This window comes from Littorina saxatilis, linkage group LG7 (assembly GCF_037325665.1).
Source record: "Littorina saxatilis isolate snail1 linkage group LG7, US_GU_Lsax_2.0, whole genome shotgun sequence".
In the NCBI taxonomy this organism is placed as follows: domain Eukaryota; kingdom Metazoa; phylum Mollusca; class Gastropoda; order Littorinimorpha; family Littorinidae; genus Littorina; species Littorina saxatilis.
The window spans coordinates 7,987,553-8,005,766 of record NC_090251.1 but is presented as its reverse complement, the minus strand read 5'-3'; the positions used below and the strand labels follow the sequence as shown (position 1 = coordinate 8,005,766).

The 18,214-nt window shown below is 39.3% G+C and overlaps 1 protein-coding gene and 1 long non-coding RNA gene across 3 annotated transcripts in view; both read left to right on the top strand.

The window, feature by feature from the left end:
* Nucleotides 1–18,214, top strand: part of LOC138972052 (uncharacterized) — a 542,426-nt gene that overhangs the window by 483,128 nt on the left and 41,084 nt on the right. Inside the window, exon 9 of the mRNA XM_070344892.1 lies at nt 12,502–12,735. Within this exon, the coding sequence (XP_070200993.1) occupies nt 12,502–12,735 (234 nt within the window). The remainder of the gene's footprint in view (nt 1–12,501; nt 12,736–18,214) is intronic.
* LOC138970603 (uncharacterized) lies at nt 2,388–6,085 on the top strand. Of its 2 annotated transcripts, XR_011457011.1 has the most exons (5): nt 2,388–3,062; nt 3,403–3,444; nt 3,978–4,050; nt 4,690–4,786; nt 5,890–6,085. It is a non-coding gene; the product is annotated as an uncharacterized lncRNA (long non-coding RNA). The 2 variants fall into 2 exon arrangements; XR_011457010.1 differs by having other exon boundaries at nt 2,389–3,062; nt 4,690–6,042.

Sequence of the window (18,214 nt, the reverse complement as noted above, 5' to 3'; positions counted from 1 at the left end):
GCAGCGGCAGCATACTCCCCCTGAACACACGAACCCGCAGAGAAAATGGTAGGACCAGACTTGCGTGATAAGTTTTTTCCCGGTCTCGCTAAACGGTAACTTTCGGCAGCTTTGACCATTTCATCAAGAGTAACCAGACCTCTTTCACGTATGAACGTTGCCAAGTCGGCTGATACACTTTCAAGAAACTGTTCTCCCAAAATCAAGTTTGTCAAACCATCAATATCTTTTGGTATTCCTGATAGCGCAACCCATCGGTCAAACAACCTTTGCAACTCTATTCCAAAAGTCTGGAATGGTTCTTTCTCGCTTGGTCGAATATTTCTGAGTTTTTGTCTGAACGTTTCTGACGTACACTGAAATTTTTTCAGCAAGTTCTCTTTAAGACACTCGTATGTCAGATTATCTGAAGCAGCAAGGCTATGGTACAGGTTCAACGCATTACCTTCTAACAGTGCAGTCAAGTAAGTGATCCATTTTGATTCTTCCCAACCCAGAGTTTTTGCGTGAGTCTCAAACCTGAACAAGTATGAATCAATATCATCATGTTGTTCTCTGAACGTAGGGAGCCTGGGATAAACAGGGCGAGCACCAACACTAGGGTATGAATCCCGACCATTTTGCGCTGTACGCGACCCAGCATTAATTTCAGCCTGCTTAATCTCAAGTTCTCTTTGCTTCAACTGGTGTTCTCTATCTTTTTCTCTTTCTTCCCTTTCCACTTCTTTTTGTCTTTCTTCCCTTTCCAATTCCTTTTCTCTTTGTTTTAGTTCCACTTCTTTTTCTCTTCGTCTTTCTTCAATTTGTACATCTTCCCTTTCTTTTTGTCTATCTTTTTCTTGTTTTCTTTCAAGACGGTCAAAACACTCTTTAACGTATTTCTCACGTTTTTCCGCAGCAAGACCCAAAGTTTCCGCCTGTTTAACAAACTTGTCAAACAACGCATCATAATCATCTACATTCTCCATAGTGCAAGTTTTGAACTCTCAAAATCACACCAAAATATGTCCAAGTTTAGAGAAAAAATTTGAAAAAGTTTCAAACAATAATGCAAGTCCAAGCAATCTACTTGAAAACTGTCAAGTACCACACAAAATCTGGCACAAGATAGATTAGTCAACACAAGACCATATCAAAACACGTTTTGGCGTAAATCTCACGCATAAATCCAGAAATTCTGATCAAAGTCAGATACCCAGTCAATGAAGTCAAAGAAACGAATCTTGTTTCAAAACATGTATACAAGTACAAACATAACAGTCAACACAAACCTTAATTTGTAAGAAGAATTCAAAATATTACAAAGTTCCAGCCACTAAAACAAACAACTAAGTATCCAGGAATAATATCAAAACAATCCAAATACAACACTAGAAAACTAAACTCCAAATAAATGAAGTCCAACCGACACAAAAAAAATGTAGTTGGAGGTAAATAAAAACAAATTCCAAAACATTATGAAGTGAAACAATCACTCCAAACAGCACAATAAATTAAACCAAAATTTTTTTCAAAGTACACAATCTATACCAGATTAAGTTTTAAATAGCAAACCATATGAAAAAAATTCCACTAAATATAGACCAACTCTATATACAATCACTAATGAAATCAACTTAATCAAGTTCCACAAAGGCAACAAACCCCAACCAATTCAAAACAAAAAATTTTTCAAAATAAATAAAAAATTTCAAAGTCAGCAAAGCTAAACAACTTAAATGAAAAAATTAACAAAAGGCAAACAATCCACAATTTAAAATAAGAGCAAAGGGTTAATTACAAATGAAAAATAGTTCCCTATTCCAAAGCGAATTTTTTTTTTTTTACAAAACTGAAAGTACAGAAAAGAGCAAAGAAAGAGAACTGACAGACCGTCACGTCGGGGTCACCAAATGTTACGGATGGTTTTTCGTGTAAGTGTCTGTGTGTATGTGTTACTATATCAGAAAATATGTGTGCTCTGCTCTGTTTACTAACTAACTTTTACTCACACACACACAGCACTCAAACTAGGTACAAAGACTGAAACACAATTACTGCCCTTTGCCCTCGTACCTATTCACGACTTGTTTGCTTGACCTTTCGGATTTCATGGGGGCTGCCATTTTGGTTTTGATGCGCTTCCTTTTCCGGTTTACGTATTTTTCGGTTTAACATAGCATTTGCGTTTTTTTGTCAGAAGAGTGATATTTGGTTATGAAGGAAGTCAAGTCCGCCATTACCTGCCACCTCAGTTGAGTGTTTACTTTGAACTTATACTTGAACCGTAACAGTGTGTAGCCAGTTCACAAGACCTGTTCATCTTCCTACCAGTTCCAACTGTTGTTATCAATGGGTCGCGCAGCTGGAGGAAGTGTTTATTTCCATTCGGAGCCCAACTTCAGTTCAAAACCAGTCAAAAATTGGCCTTGATATTCCCACATTACGATACCCTTGAATGACATTAGATCTACGTCGTTTCCGCTTGCCAAAATCCCACATGTTACATGTCTGCTCTTCGAGTTGTTTGGAACTTAGTTCGAGTATTTTCTCGAACGTAACTTTTGACCCAGCTGTCAGGTAGGCATCATGAATTAGACGTACACTGGCAGTTATAAATCATGTTGTGCAAAAGACTCTAAAGAAGTAGAACATTGTGGAAAATCGGGAATGCTTTCTCAAGTTTGTGCACCCTGGCAACATTCAGCAGGAAAAAAAAAAGCATATATGCCTTCCTCTGCAAAAGTCGCGCGAAGAATGCTGAACGGGCAGCGACGACTAGCTGTTCTTCTTCAAAGTAATAAACTACCCCCCAAACCCTGCAAGTTTGTGCGATTTACTTTGTGGACATGAAGCCAGCAGAGGACTCAGGAATGCCCACTTAATTCCTTGATTGTACTTCCGTCACAAGAACTAAAAGAACATTCAATGTTCGTTAAATTTGTGGATCAAGTGACTCACGAAGCGGAGGAAAAGAAAATCACCGGCAGATCTGTACAAGATGTTGAATTCTGCCAGGGAAACGAAGCCGCCCTCACGGCAGAGAAGTCTCCGCCTACGAAAATCAGTAGATCTAGAGCAAGGTAAACATACGTTTTTCAAAGCTTGTTCACAAACACACACACACACACACACACACACACACACACACACACACGCACACACACACACACACACACGCGCGTACACAAACACACACACGCTCACACCATCACACACACACATGAAAGAGATGGAATAGCTGATCGAGTGATGACAATGTTGATTGATAAGTATTTTTTGGTGCGGTGAACTTGAGGCTATATTGTTCTATCAATCCATCGATATATTTTACACTTTCACCCCAGAAATGAAGCACGTGTACACATATTGAACAAAAAAATCATTTTAAGCTTTCATTGTCATTGTTTCCTTTTTTTGCAGACATGTTGGCAGGAAGTGAGTGTTTCACCCCACTCTTGCAAGGTAGGTTGATCACTGATGACAAGTTCTGATTGTTTTTCCTTTTTAAACGGATGACAATCCGTACTCTGCAGATGGATCTAACCGAGATGGATCTAACCGATACACGGAAGCAACATTGGGAACACACTGTTATTCAATCTGTGAATATTTCATGTGTGAGGGGTATAACTGCAAGTAGCCTACGTTCGCTAATGTAGAGAAATAATGTTTGACTCAAACTTCAAGTTAAATTGTTTCTGCTGTCAGAGCCATCTTTCTGAAGGAACAATATTTTACATGCCACTGGATTGTTGTATATTCCTTCTTATTTTGCAATGACAGGCTCAGCTTTCATTTGATTGTAATGTGTTTCTTATTTGAAGCTTTGTATCATAAAAGCTCTGTAGAAGTGTTGCACTTGTTTTGCAGACTGCATTAGGCGTGGTACCTATTGCACACACCCACACACCCCCACCCTGCCTATTTATCTAAAACACCCACCCAAACACATACACAGGGTGCTGACAAAGGATTTTTTTTCCATTCTCCTTCAGGCCATCGCTTAATTTCTTGCAGAAGCAATGGACGTTTGAGCAGCTCCTAAACCTGGGGCACACAAGCCACAAGGTAAATAAGGTATCAGTATATGAACAAATGTTTTCCCTTTGATTTTTATCGCATCATTTTTTCATAAAACTCTGTAAATTGTGGCAATTACACATTATGTCAATAACACTATTATGAAGAATGAAGATTTTCAACTTATCATTGAAGAAATGAAATCAAGCATTTTTGTTCATTCTGTATTTGATTATTATTTTCCAGTCTTTGGGTTGGCATAGTGGGTGAAATAAGGGTGAGTATCGGTTGGTGTTATTTTTTAGGTCTTGGTGATGTAATATTTTCCCTACGGTATTATTCATGGTTATCATAGTGCAGATTCCAGGGAAACGGTTTTTTGAACAGCCTCTTAAACTGAAAAGCTACAAGGTCAACAACATAAACAGGTTACTGGTGTCTCGGGCATTGATTTTTGTAAAAAAATTTGCACAGCCATTTTTGTGTGTGTAAAGAGATAATGAAAATAAAGCATAACAACTTTTATATTTTTGAAGTGGAATTAAATGTTTTCATTTTTTTTTATTTTGAAGTGTTTTTGTATGCAGGTTTTATTGGATGGGTGGGGGGTGGTTTTGATGGTTCTGATTTATTATGATGTAAAGGTTGTTTTTTTTCCTTAATTATTTATTTAATTGGTTTATGCAGACTTCATGGCAGCCACTGACCTGACGATATGACAGCCATGAATATCGAACGCAGAAGAAGAAAAAGAAGAAGACAGTCTAACAGGAAAATAATTCTGGTATGCTCATAATGTCTATGCCAGTTAAAAAAAAGTCATGAATTGAAGTTTACATTAGCAGGTCGTAATTGTGACAATGAATGTATCCGTAAACGCACCAAGAGACTTACTTAGAAAAATTGAAGTCATGCATCGTCAATATGACTACAATCACAAACTGAATAAGGGGAAATCATGTCAATTTGGTGGTCTGGATCATCAACTGTTGCTCATTCGCTATAATGGTCTACTTGACAAAGCCCGTCTTCATGTGCTTCTTTGTTTCTTTATACCTAGTGTAGACAACATGTAGGCGTTTGCAGACCGTTTATTGTATTGCTGTTGTTTGTTTGTGAGTAAAACTATGGTGTGACCTCAATTGTTTGAAATTTGTTGTGTATGTTCTACTTTGTGTAAGGTGTTTCTCCATGCCCCCAGAAGAACCGACATTATATTAAAACCTTCATACCCTGAAAATACTTGCATACTAGATGTTGTTTCTTATTGTAATGATTAGGGACAGGCAAGCTCTTAAATTGTGCAAGCCTTCAGAAAACTGTCAAGTCTGATTTGCTAGAACAAGCGATATTAACACGTTATTAAGATGAATATTTGATTGTGTTTGTTTGTTTGTTTGTTTATTTGTTGCTTAACGTCCAGCCGACTACGCAGAGCCATATCAGGACGAGGAAGGGGGGGATGAAGGGGGTCACTTGTCAAGCGATTCCTGTTTACAAATGCACTAACCCATTACTTGTGTCCCAGCAGGCTTTAGTAAAACTAAATTAATACCTACTGGAAGATTACCAGTTTCCAGTATGTTAAAATAGGCTTAACCTATCTACTGCTGGACTTACATCAGAACACTAACAGATTAAACTATACATGAATCGCGAGACAAGCGGCAAGAGAAGAGATTTTTGGAAAAAATACAGGTGAATGAGCAAGAAGGCAGAAAAAAGAAAAGAATTCATGAAGAAAAAGAGAGCATGACAGGAAAGAGGAACCAAAAATCTACCTAACAGCAAACTAGAAAGCTCCTGCGGTTCCAAAAACAGGAGGGGCCTTTAATTTCATAACCGCAGTGCCCCACTGCGGGAGAATATTTGATTAAATATGTGCAGGAACTACTTCAGCAGATTCATATGGCCAGTCTCACAATGCAAGGAAGGTGAGTAAATTGAATTATGTCTTTCCCACCTGTTCTGTGTTTAGTGTCAGCCGTGATTGCCTGATGAGAATTTGAAAACATGTTGCTAACTAACATGAACCCAACCATGAAACGTGATGTAGGTGAGTAGCCCATCTAGAAAAACGAACCTGTTCTAATTCCGAATTAGGACAGGTTCTTTTTTCTAGATAGGCTACTCACCTACATTACGTTTTATGGTTGGGTTCATGTTAGTTAGCAACATGTTTTCACATAGAAAATGGTGGGCACCTGAACAAATATCTGCACATTACAATGAAGTCTTACTTTGTGATCTGATGGTTTAATACCCCCCCCCCCCCACCCCCACTCCCCCAAAGAAGAAGCTCACATAACTACCAACTACACAATTTCATTACAGAATCAAACCATGGGAAGAATCAGGATTCAGCAGTGCCAGGTCGTTGAGGGGGATAGCCATCACTAGGCACTCAGCAATGAATAGTTGAGGTTTTCATGGACATTAAGAAAATCCGGTAACCTACGGACAGTAAATTTCACAGGGAAGGGAACAAGAACGTCAAAAATGGAAAAGTATGTTTTTTCTTTCAAACCATTGATAGAGCTCTGAAGCTTCACACAAGTTTTGCAGAGAGAGCACTCGGCCTATTCATTTTTGGCACTAAAACATGCGCACACACAAAAAGAAAGTTTTTAAAAAGTGGCGCCGATGTATTCTCTCACTCACAGCCTTAGAATATTGCAGTTTGTATGTTACCAAATTGAGGCATGATTTTACTCCATGCAATTACCTGACCAAATCTGCGACAGTCGGGCAAACTTCTTACAAGTCGGATTGGGCCTTCAATTAATTACTCAGAAACCAGCAGCTACTTTAAGTAATACTAGTTTTGTTGTTATTTTTTACAGCTTGTACTGAATGTGTTTTCTTTTATCTCCTCAGAATCGAGTCAGCCTGAGAAAGACCATTGAGAGGGAGAGCGCACAGTAAAGCATATATGGCATGCACTTCGGTGGACCAGTGCCATCATCTTCATAACAAGAGATGCATATCATATTTTCTTATGTTTAAGTATAGCTGTTAGCAAAAGTATTTGACGATTCTTGGGTACGACTTTCGTGTTTAATCCTATCAGCTTGTGCACAGCCCCAACATCTGTTTTATTTTGATTTATCATTTATAGTGTACACTACATTGGGTGTGCACGTTAAAGATCCCACGATTGACAAAAGGGTCTTTCCTGGCAAAAATTGCTTAGGCACAGTTAATAAGTGTCTACCTATACCCGTGTGACTTGGAATAATAGGCCGTGAAAGGTAAATATGCGCCGAAATGGCTGCAATTACTGGCCGTATAAAATTTCATCTCACACGGCATCACTGCAGAGCGCCTAGAACTGTACCCACGGAATATGCGCGATATAAGACTCATTGATTGATTGATATAGTTTGATTTTTTTTAATGGAATTAATCCAAATGTAAATACATCTAAGGTTGCAATATTGTTTTCTTGTATATATACCCTTAAAACTACCTCTTCGTGTAAACAACATTTAATTGTAAAAAGAAGTGCTGGTTCAAGGGAGATAATTTCAAGCGAATTTTTTTTGAAATCAGTAAAACTGCGTAGTGACATCCTCAGTTAAATAAAAAGAATAAGGAATAAAGGTATACACACAGGTTGTACCCATTTTCTTGATTGCACTGCTTTTAAGTAGAAAGCTTTTTTTCTCAGAATTATTTTACAAATAAAATTCAAGGGAGGCAATTGATATGATAAAAAGGAAGAATTTTTTCTTTTCTTAGAATACTGTACACATTTAGTAAAGTATAATTTACAAGACAAAACACAGGGGTTTTTTGGTTTTTTTTCTGTGCCTACTACTTGACAAGAGAACCACGAGATTTGTGCAGATTATTTAAAATTTTCTGTACAGTATATTTTACAAAGACAGATCCATACAATATATATAATTTTGTAATAGATGTTTACAATTTGTAGGTATGTTTTTTTTTAAATCAACAGTTCGGATAGCCACAACAAGTGTGTATGTCTTGTGATTTGAGAGCTTTAGCACTGGATGCTTAGAATCCTCTTGATCATTTACTTCAGTAGGTTAAGCCACCTTCTCCAAAATCTTCTCTCCTATTCTGTGCTTACTACAGTGGGTTTGACAAGAGAACCACGAGATTTGTTTTTGTACATATCTTGCTTTTATTCTGTGCACTTTAATATTTTAATCATATGTGCACATTTTTTTTTTTTAACTGTGTTTTTGTTTTTGTTTTCCTGTATTCAAAGTGTGTATGGAAACCACAACCTGTCACAGCAGTATTATTAATCTGGATCTCCCTGCTAAGAACGTAATTAACAGAACGTGTGCATGTAGCTAAAGAACTTAAAAAGAATTTCTGCTACTTCACTCAAAATACGTCCATCCTCACACTCATATTTTCTTAAAATAATATTTGTTCATACAAACATGTTTGCGAATTATTCAATTTTGCGTAAAATATTCAATTACGATTTCTTTGTGTGTTGCAAAATTATGTAATAAAATTATGCAAGATCAAATTCAAAACAGCAATAAAGCTGCTGACGGCAGAATACCTCTGTTGACTTCTCTATCTGTTGGGTCAAACTATGCCACAGACATGTTTCTTCTAGTAGCTCAATATTACGTGATACAGTCTCAAAGACAGAACAACGCAATAACCTTTTTTTGTGTAGATTCGATTGACTTTTTCCTGAAATAAAATATTCATGAAGCCGGTTCTGACTGAGTTAATATATTTCTGGAAAGCTGAACAACGCAATGCGTCTGTGACTGGTGAAGAAGCAGAGCTGGAGCTTTTTGTATTGTTTGTCGTTGGTTTTATTACACACGCACTCACATACGGTCAACAAAATGTTGCATGTTCCTGCTTGACAAACAAATGCCTGCATACATGCGTGCACGTACGAACATTCATACCTGTGCAAACAATCTGCCACTTCAAGTTCAACACCCAAACCCCACACATTCCTCCAAAAGGAGTCTGAAGTATAATACTGGCATTTGTGGTATTGAACGAGGACCTCAACTTCCATTGTCTAGTGCATGTGGGTCTCATGTTGTACGTGTGAAACCACTTACTTAAAAAAGAAAAAATCTTGTAAGCTTATCAACAAAAAACGAACAATTATATTCTTAAACAAACTTGTTAGAATAACAGATTTAGGAGAATGCAATGCAAGGAACATCATTATCTAATTCGGTCGATGCTTACATCTAGAAAAGCACCCACTTATTCCAGTATAATCATAGATGGGCAAGGGATATCTATGAGTATAATAGAGAGAAAAAATCCAATTGAAAAAGTTCCAGATCTAGACAAGGCAAGCACTAGCAGCAATTTTAGCTAGCAAACTCGAACTTGCCCTGCATTCATGCAAGGTCGAACCACTTTCCCTGCCTAGTGGGGGTTTGGCGGGTAGAGGGCCGGTGCTGGCACACTCGGAGTGAAACGACATGTCACCTACTTCGATAGCTTCTCCGGATTTACGTGTACAAACAGCGTCCGGGTTTACCGCTTCGATTCTAAACCCTAGTTTCTCATGTTGGTAACAAACTGGCTATTTGTTTATCAGATGTGTCGTTGTTCCACATTAAATGATGCTAGAATGCAAGATCGCAATCATTTGGTTATCAAACCAGGTTGTGTTCTTTTTTTCATCACCTTTTTCCGCGCAAACAGTTTTGCGCCATTTCTTTTGCGCAGACTGGGCGGGACAGGAAGCGGAAGCGCATCAAAATTTCTGATTGGACAATGATGCCGACGCCCACTTGACCCACACTACAATGTCAAGGTCGGAAAGTCGTGAATATTGTAACATCAACACAAAAATACAAATATGTTATCTCTCATGCAGTCTACAGATCACTTGCATTCATGTATAATAAGAATAATATCTTGAAAACGCGTAGGAGTCTAACTGTCTCACGATTGACGAAGTCCTCGTCTCACACAATTCTTCTGACGATTATGTTTCTTCAGTGGTAATTCACAAATACAATGACTACTCACTATTAAGCGGGTACATACTCTGGATCCATATCACCCACGACGAAATACAGCTCGTGGTGACTATGGGGTGAGGTTCCACCGGTTTCCAGAACTCCAGCGCTGATACAACCTTGCGCCCACAATCAACGGATCCGTGGCGCCAAGGAGGGAATGCCCGTCTCTTCTCTCTCTCCCGCCGCCGAGTGGTGCATCCGTCACTCCGACCGGGGTGCTGCGTAAAAAGTTTATGCTACCATAAGTCTCCATTCTTAGATAAACTTTTCCACGAAATAATACTGCTATTCTTTCTCAATACTGTTCAATTATCCGTCAACTAGCTTATGCTGTTATATTATTTACACCAGCTCATTTACAAGTAACTTCATTACAAAAGAACATAACATTCCTTTTCAAAATGGCTGACAACAGCTCACGCTTCTCCAACCCAATTTACAACATGACTCTCACAGTCATTTCACAAGTCAATATTACTGAGCAAAATACAATTCAATAAATACCGGTATATTCACAGCATAGAATCACTCATGATTCTTCCACAACACGAGTCGTACAGTATTCGACCTCAATGTTTGGTGAGCAGCATTACAACCCAAACGTGGAGACATTCAGAGACACGTCTCTTCTCTTCAACTGTCGGTCATGCTCTCACCTTCACAATCCAACAATGTTAACAATCTTCTCTCTCATTGGTCAATAGCAGCCAATGGAGATTTACAAAAATAGGTCACCTCTTCTCAACAGGTGATTTCTGCACTTGCAAGCCAATCTGTACACATGTGTTAAATACTTTTAATACTGAATTATGTACAAATCCATTTGTCACAGCGAGATATGGCGGAAATCAAGAATATTGCATTCTGGGAAGGCCGAATCGAACCGAACGAGACCGAGCATAAACGAAGTTTAATATCCGCGATTCAATTGGTCAGTAGCGACAAGTTTCCACACGGAATCTCCCGGAATCTTCATCGGTTCTCTTCGGCTCATTGGAATGTCTTCCAGTTGCTGTTACTAACGGCGCGAAATCCGTAAACGGAAATCCCCGTTGTCTGCGGTATGAACTGATCGTAGCAAAGAAAAGACAACTCATTCCAGTCATGCTAATGTGACCACTGTTGACGATGTGTTTGACTCACAGTCACCTCTCAAACATACGCATTTTTTTGCTGTTTTGTGTTTGTTCAATACACAATTGCATACACATACATTGTTCATTTAGCCGTTTTGACCGTTTATGATTAATTCTGATCTAAAATCAGTACATCAGAGTAACAAGAGGCGAAGCCTTCAAGGCTCACGTAAGAAATAGACAAACAGTAACACAAACTCAATCACTCCGTCACACATACACACACACACACACACACACACACACACACACACACACACACACACACACACACACACACACACACACACACACACACACACACACAGTAAGCATTGGTGACACTGTGCAAGAAAGCGAGACACTAGATCTAGATATGTCTGTCTGCATGTAGCCTACTTACAGGGACACGACTAAGAGTAATACCTAATATTCTGGACTCGCAACGAAATATACAAACACATGACAATGAACAACGTTTCGACCTAATGGTCTTCAACAGGTTAAAAAAAAAATGAAAACAACAATACAAATATCAAAACGACTTATCAGAGAAGATGATGTCCTCCAAGCGCAAAAGAAGGGGGAAGGGAGATAAATCAAAAAGAAAAATGAGCAATGAAAAATGAAACCAAAACGAAACAAATCAGAATAATAACGCTTGAAGGGCCTGAAGTTGAAAGAGAGAGAGAGAGAGAGAGAGAGAGAGAGAGAGAGAGAGAGAGAGAGAGAGAGAGAGAGAGAGAAAGAGAGAGAGTGTCAACAATACCTGCGACACGACTGCCAACTAGTCTCGGCCCGCTCAAAGTAACAATGACCGAGACTTTCAGTAATTCCTTCGCGTGACGTCTAACCCTCTTACGCCATAATGTGACGCCTTCAAATGACGAAATGTTAAAGTTTCTACCACAGACATACACACGCACGCACATACGTGCGTGTGACGTCTTCAAATGACGAAATGTTAAAGTTTCTATCACACACACACACACACACACACACACACACACACACACACACACACACACACACACACACACACACACACACGCACGCACGCACAGACAGACAAAAGTTAGCATCGCATAGGCTACACTTACGTGAGCCAACCAGAAGAGGTTCAAAATCCAGAATCAGAAAGAAAACGGAAATGACCAGGGAACAAAAAAATCACTTGTTTCACTGTGGTGTCTGCCTTTAATCATAGACCTGTATGCAATCAACAAAAATAGTCGAAAGTTTGTGTGGCCACCCTGATCTGACTCGGCATCGTCTAAAAACAAAACAGCGCAGCTTAGTGGTTTTTGTTTTCTTCTATTTCTTTAAAAGTATTTAGGCTTTACATTTTACCCCCTGGAAGAATGATGGACTGGTTTGTTGCGTTCCAGTTGACTTGATGACGAATCTGAAATTCCTGGTGATGCGACATCAGGTGAACTTGGGCACTTCGTTTGACGCAGGACCAACGATACTTTGCAAACATTTTACGGGCAGTTTTGCCGGCTCACGTCAGAAGATTACGTGCGATCGGCCAATGACAGGCTCAATCTTTGTCATTCAAGGCCCTCCAACCAGCAGCCTTTCCCTCTGTGAGGTCGAGGTTATGGGATACCTCATCACCGGTCAGTACAATTATATACTGCTAGCAGGGATGGCCAAATCTCCAAAAACAATTTACTCGCCAGCCGGGCGATGAAAACTCCATATTACAACCAACAGTTTGTTATTGACCATAATTTGTATTGGCCGGCCGAGTTGCCAGACGGTTTCCAATAGCCCGGCAGATTTGTTTATTTGCCCCTGGCGATCGGGCGGACGATTTGGCAATCCCTGGCAAAGGCACACACACGCGCGCCCAAACACACGCTTTCACACTGAGTAATATACACAAACGAGCGCACACACACACTCACATACACGCGCGCACACGCAACACATTTCTGCACGCTTTCTTTTCTTTTCATATGCTGTTGCTTCGCAAAAATAAAATGTCATTGCTTTTCTCAACTTGTCAAGTCAGTCAAAACGACCGCAGAACTGGGAAATGACACTGATTGGAATACAAAAAGATCTGAGATGACTACAGCTGAAATGACGTCATGTGGTCAGGTGACACCTATCTCGAGATATAAGCGTCACACAGATCCAGCGCCCTTCCATTATGAGCATTTGCACGCGCACGCGCAGAGCGACCGGAAACGTGGGAATTCAGTAGCTATCGGTGAGGCTGTCCGATGCCAGTGAATACGACAACACGATACAAATTATCGGACCGAGAGCTATCAAACCCCGAGGCGCTTGTAGTAGTAGTAGCACGGAGTAGCACAGTGTTGAATAGATATTCAAATTGAATTGTTTGATAGAATAGTTGCACCGATTATGTTATATGGCTGTGAAGTATGGAGACTAAATTTGGTAAATTTAGCAACACAATTGCAGCTACGTTTTCATAAGATTATTTTGAAATTGAGAAAGTCGACCCCAACGTGTATGGTATTAGGCGAATTAGGCAAATTTCCACTAGATGTCCTCGTAAAAAATAGAATATTTAGTTTTTGGTTTAAATTGGTGGATTATAATAATAGTAATAAGTTTTCAAATGTATTGTACCGTTTTTTGCATCGCCTCTATGTAAATAACATATGAAGCACCCTATTTCAAACATGTTGAAACAACTTTAAATGCTCTTGGTCTTAGTGGTTTTTGGCATGACCAGTTTAATTTACGATGTTCCGAAAAATGGTTTAAATTGAAAACGTTGCAATGCCTAAAAGATCAATATATACAATCGTGGTTTTCAGAATTAAATGAACAAGAAACTTGTTTGAATTATAAATTGTTTATAGATACATTTATATTTGAAAATTATTTAAACATTTTACCCAATAACCTAGCACTCTCTTTTTTACGTTTTAGAACATTAAATCATAAATTGCCAAAACAGAAAGGCCGAATGTTAAATATACCACACAACGAAAGAATATGTGTTAAATGCCAGTCTGGATTATATTTCAGTGTCATTTTTTTGAAAATGTGAGGAAAAAGTTGTTACCATTGTATTTTCGTAGAAATTTAAATGCAGTCAAATTTAAATATTTTTTTGAATTAACAAAGAAGCGAACGTTATTGCATTTAATATATTTAATTAAGAGTAATTTGAAATAGTTCTGATTATTTGATCACGTTTTTTTTTAATTAAAACAAAAACAAACACAGAAACATATACATTCCTGTAAAAAAGAAAAAATGTATGATTACAATTATTTTGTTATGAATTAAGCTTGATTTATTTTCGGTTAATTAGAAGTGTTGTGTCTCATTATTACATATATCTTTTTTGTCGTGTTTATTGCAATTTTTGAGTCACTTGAGAAAAAGTGACTCTATGTAATCGGTCAGTGTTAGTCTGTCCGGCCGGCCGGCCGTCCGGCCGGCCGTCCGTAGACACCACCTTAACGTTGGACTTTTCTCGGAAACTATCAAAGCGATCGGGCTCATATTTTGTTTAGTCGTGACCTCCAATGACCTCTACACTTTAACGATGGTTTCGTTGACCTTTGACCTTTTTCAAGGTCACAGGTCAGCGTCAAAGGAAAAATTAGACATTTTACATCTTTGACAAAGTTCATCGGATGTGATTGAAACTTTGTAGGATTATTCTTTACATCAAAGTATTTACATCTGTAGCCTTTTACGAACGTTATCAGAAAAACAAGGGAGATAACTAGCCTTTTCTGTTCGGCAACACACAACTTAACGTTGGGCTTTTCTCGGAAACTATAAAAGTGACCGGGCTCAAATTTTATGTGAACGTGACTCATTGTGTTGTGAATAGCAATTTCTTCCTGTCCATCTGATGCCTCATATAATATTCAGAACTGCGAAAGTGACTCGATCGAGCGTTTGCTCTTCTTGTTATTTACTTTATTCATGTAACCCTAGGTTTTTTAAAAACTAAATATTGACTTGACTTGACTTGACTTGAATACGCTCCCTAGCTTCGGTCAACTCGTCCAAGGTGTGTTGGCCATGCCACCCGTGTTTTCTGATTGTTTTAACACCACAATACTAACCCTAAAGGTTATACTCTGACCTGATCCTACTGTCCCGAGGGTACCCTCTGTACGTATTTTTTTGGTAGCAAAAAAAAGTGAAAAGAAAACCCATGCACTGTTTATTGAGTTTGTTCTCCTTTTCTGTGCCTACTATTCTGGTTTAGAGAGTTTGGTTCATTAAATTGACATGACTTGAACCACTTGCCAGAATGTATGTGAGTGTTTATTGCTATGTTAGTACATTATGTGACTAAGGTGACCAACCAGAACTCTCTTTTGGCGACCCTCGTAATGTTATAGCAGAGAGGCTGTAAGTATTTCAGTTTGTCACGCTCTAACTAAGAAAGACAAATAAAAGTGTTCAATTAAAAGGCTGAGCGTAACGTATTTTATGGGGTGACACTTTTTCATCTTGGACTATACCATGTAGGAGTACACAAATTCAATCGTTTTGGTTTGGCGCTGCACAGAGTGGAAAACACAGACCAAGCGTCTAAAGCTTATTTTGAAGCTTTATATAGCATTTGAAGAAGGCCTACGGGCCGAAAATTTGGAAACAAAAGATGATACATTATGGCTTGGTGTTGAACTTGTTATTGTAATGTATAAATAACCTTTTTAAGCTTTAAAACGTGTTCCAGCTTTCATTGTGTGGAGTGCTGCAGAGGAAAAAGAGTTTCTCGAATTCTTGAATTCTGTAGATATATAACCACAACAACCAAGAGCAGCTGCTGATACTTCAAAATTTCTTTTTCATACTCTTCACTGGCAGTTGCAGGGGAATCAAAGAAAGATTCTCGTCTATGCAGAGGGCCTACCGCAGAAATGTGGTTTTCTCTTTTGCATAGAAGTTTGAGAGTTCTTCTCTGTTTTATGCCAAGAGACTGCCTGATGAGAGCTTCTCAGCTCGAAACCGGTAGCAGTCTTGGCTAAACAAAAACGGACCTTTTCAGGTTCAGCACTCTATGAGAATGCCCTTAAATGCACTTCGGTGACTTCTCAATCCTTTGAGGTTGTAGAACTCTCCTCTGGTTATTCTTGTTCAGTGTTGCAATCGGCTCCGAAAGGGTTTGATTCTCCAGTAGGCTGTCTGTGAAGAGTTCTTTCTAGATCTAATTCTTACCCCCTCCCCCCACCTCTTCCATTACCTCTAGTGTGCTCCCTGCTTTCAAAATTCCTTGTTGGAATGTAGGCGGTGGAGACACACACAGAGTAAAGGATGATCTCCCTTGCTCATGACGTAATTTCTATGCATTCCCGCTCTTCAAGAGAATGCATAGACATTACGTCATGAGCAAGGGAGATCATCAATGTGTCTCCACCGCCTACATTCCAACAAGGAATTTTGAAAGCAGGGAGCACACTAGAGGTAATGGAAGAGGTGTAAGAATTAGATCTAGAAAGAACTCTTCACAGACAGCCTACTGGAGAATCAAACCCTTTCGGAGCCGATTGCAACACTGAACAAGAATAACCCGAGGAGAGTTCTACAACCTCAAAGGATTGAGAAGTCACCGAAGTGCATTTAAGGGCATTCTCATAGAGTGCTGAACCTGAAAAGGTCCGTTTTTGTTTAGCCAAGACTGCTACCGGTTATTCTTGTTCAGTGTTGCAATCGGCTCCGAAAGGGTTTGATTCTCCAGTAGGCTGTCTGTGAAGAGTTCTTTCTAGATCTAATTCTTACCCCCTCCCCCTACCTCTTCCATTACCTCTAGTGTGCTCCCTGCTTTCAAAATTCCTTGTTGGAATGTAGGTGGTGGAGACACACACAGAGTAAAGGATGATCTCCCTTGCTCATGACGTAATTTCTATGCATTCTCGCTCTTGACGTCATTCTATATTTAACTTTTCTTTAAAAGTACAAGCGATCGAGTGCACATTTTGGCATTTTTAGCAGCGCTCTCATTATAAATTTCTATTTTGTTGCTTCAACAACCAAGAGCAGCTGCTGATACTTCAAAATTTCTTTTTCGTACTCTTCACTGACAGTTGCAGGAGAATCAAAGAAAGATTCTCGTCTATGCAGAGGGCCTACCGCAGAAATGTGGTTTTCTCTTTTGCATAGAAGTTTGAGAGTTTTTCTCTGTTTTATGCCAAGAGACTGCCTGATGAGAGCTTCTCAGCTCGAAACCGGTAGCAGTCTTGGCTAAACAAAAACGGACCTTTTCAGGTTCAGCACTCTATGAGAATGCCCTTAAATGCACTTCGGTGACTTCTCAATCCTTTGAGGTTGTAGAACTCTCCTCGGGTTATTCTTGTTCAGTGTTGCAATCGGCTCCGAAAGGGTTTGATTCTCCAGTAGGCTGTCTGTGAAGAGTTCTTTCTAGATCTAATTCTTACCCCCTCCCCCCACCTCTTCCATTACCTCTAGTGTTCTCCCTGCTTTCAAAATTCCTTGTTGGAATGTAGGCGGTGGAGACACACACAGAGTAAAGGATGATCTCCCTTGCTCATGACGTATTTTCTATGCATTCTCGCTCTTGACGTCATTCTATATTTAACTTTTCTTTAAAAGTACAAGCGATCGAGTGCACATTTTGGCATTTTTAGCAGCGCTCTCATTATATATATATATATATTACCCGTTATTACGAGCTAGTCGTGTGACAGAGAGTTTTCTTGCACACGAGACTGTAGATGTTTCACGACGGCTTTAGCCGGAGTGAAACAGCAGCAGTCGAGTGTGCAAGAACACTCTCTGTCACACGACTAGCTCGTAATGGCGATTATGTCTCACAGCTTCAACAGAGGAGAGAACAAACACGTTTTGCGTACTCACGCTTGATAAACCTAAACACAGAAGCAGCCATTGTGGAGATATCTACTTTTTGACGAAAGTGAACGAACAACTATGAATGACGTCTCGGTATATGTGAATGACGTCATAGTCATCGTCACAGTCTGTATCTTTTGAAGCATTCCATTCTTCTTCATGACGTCTTTCTGTGTCTGCATCCGCGAAATGTTTGTTCTTTCCGGGGTCTTTGTCATCTATGTTCAGAACTCTGTCCTTCTAGTTTCAGACTAACAGGCCTCCTGAGCGAGC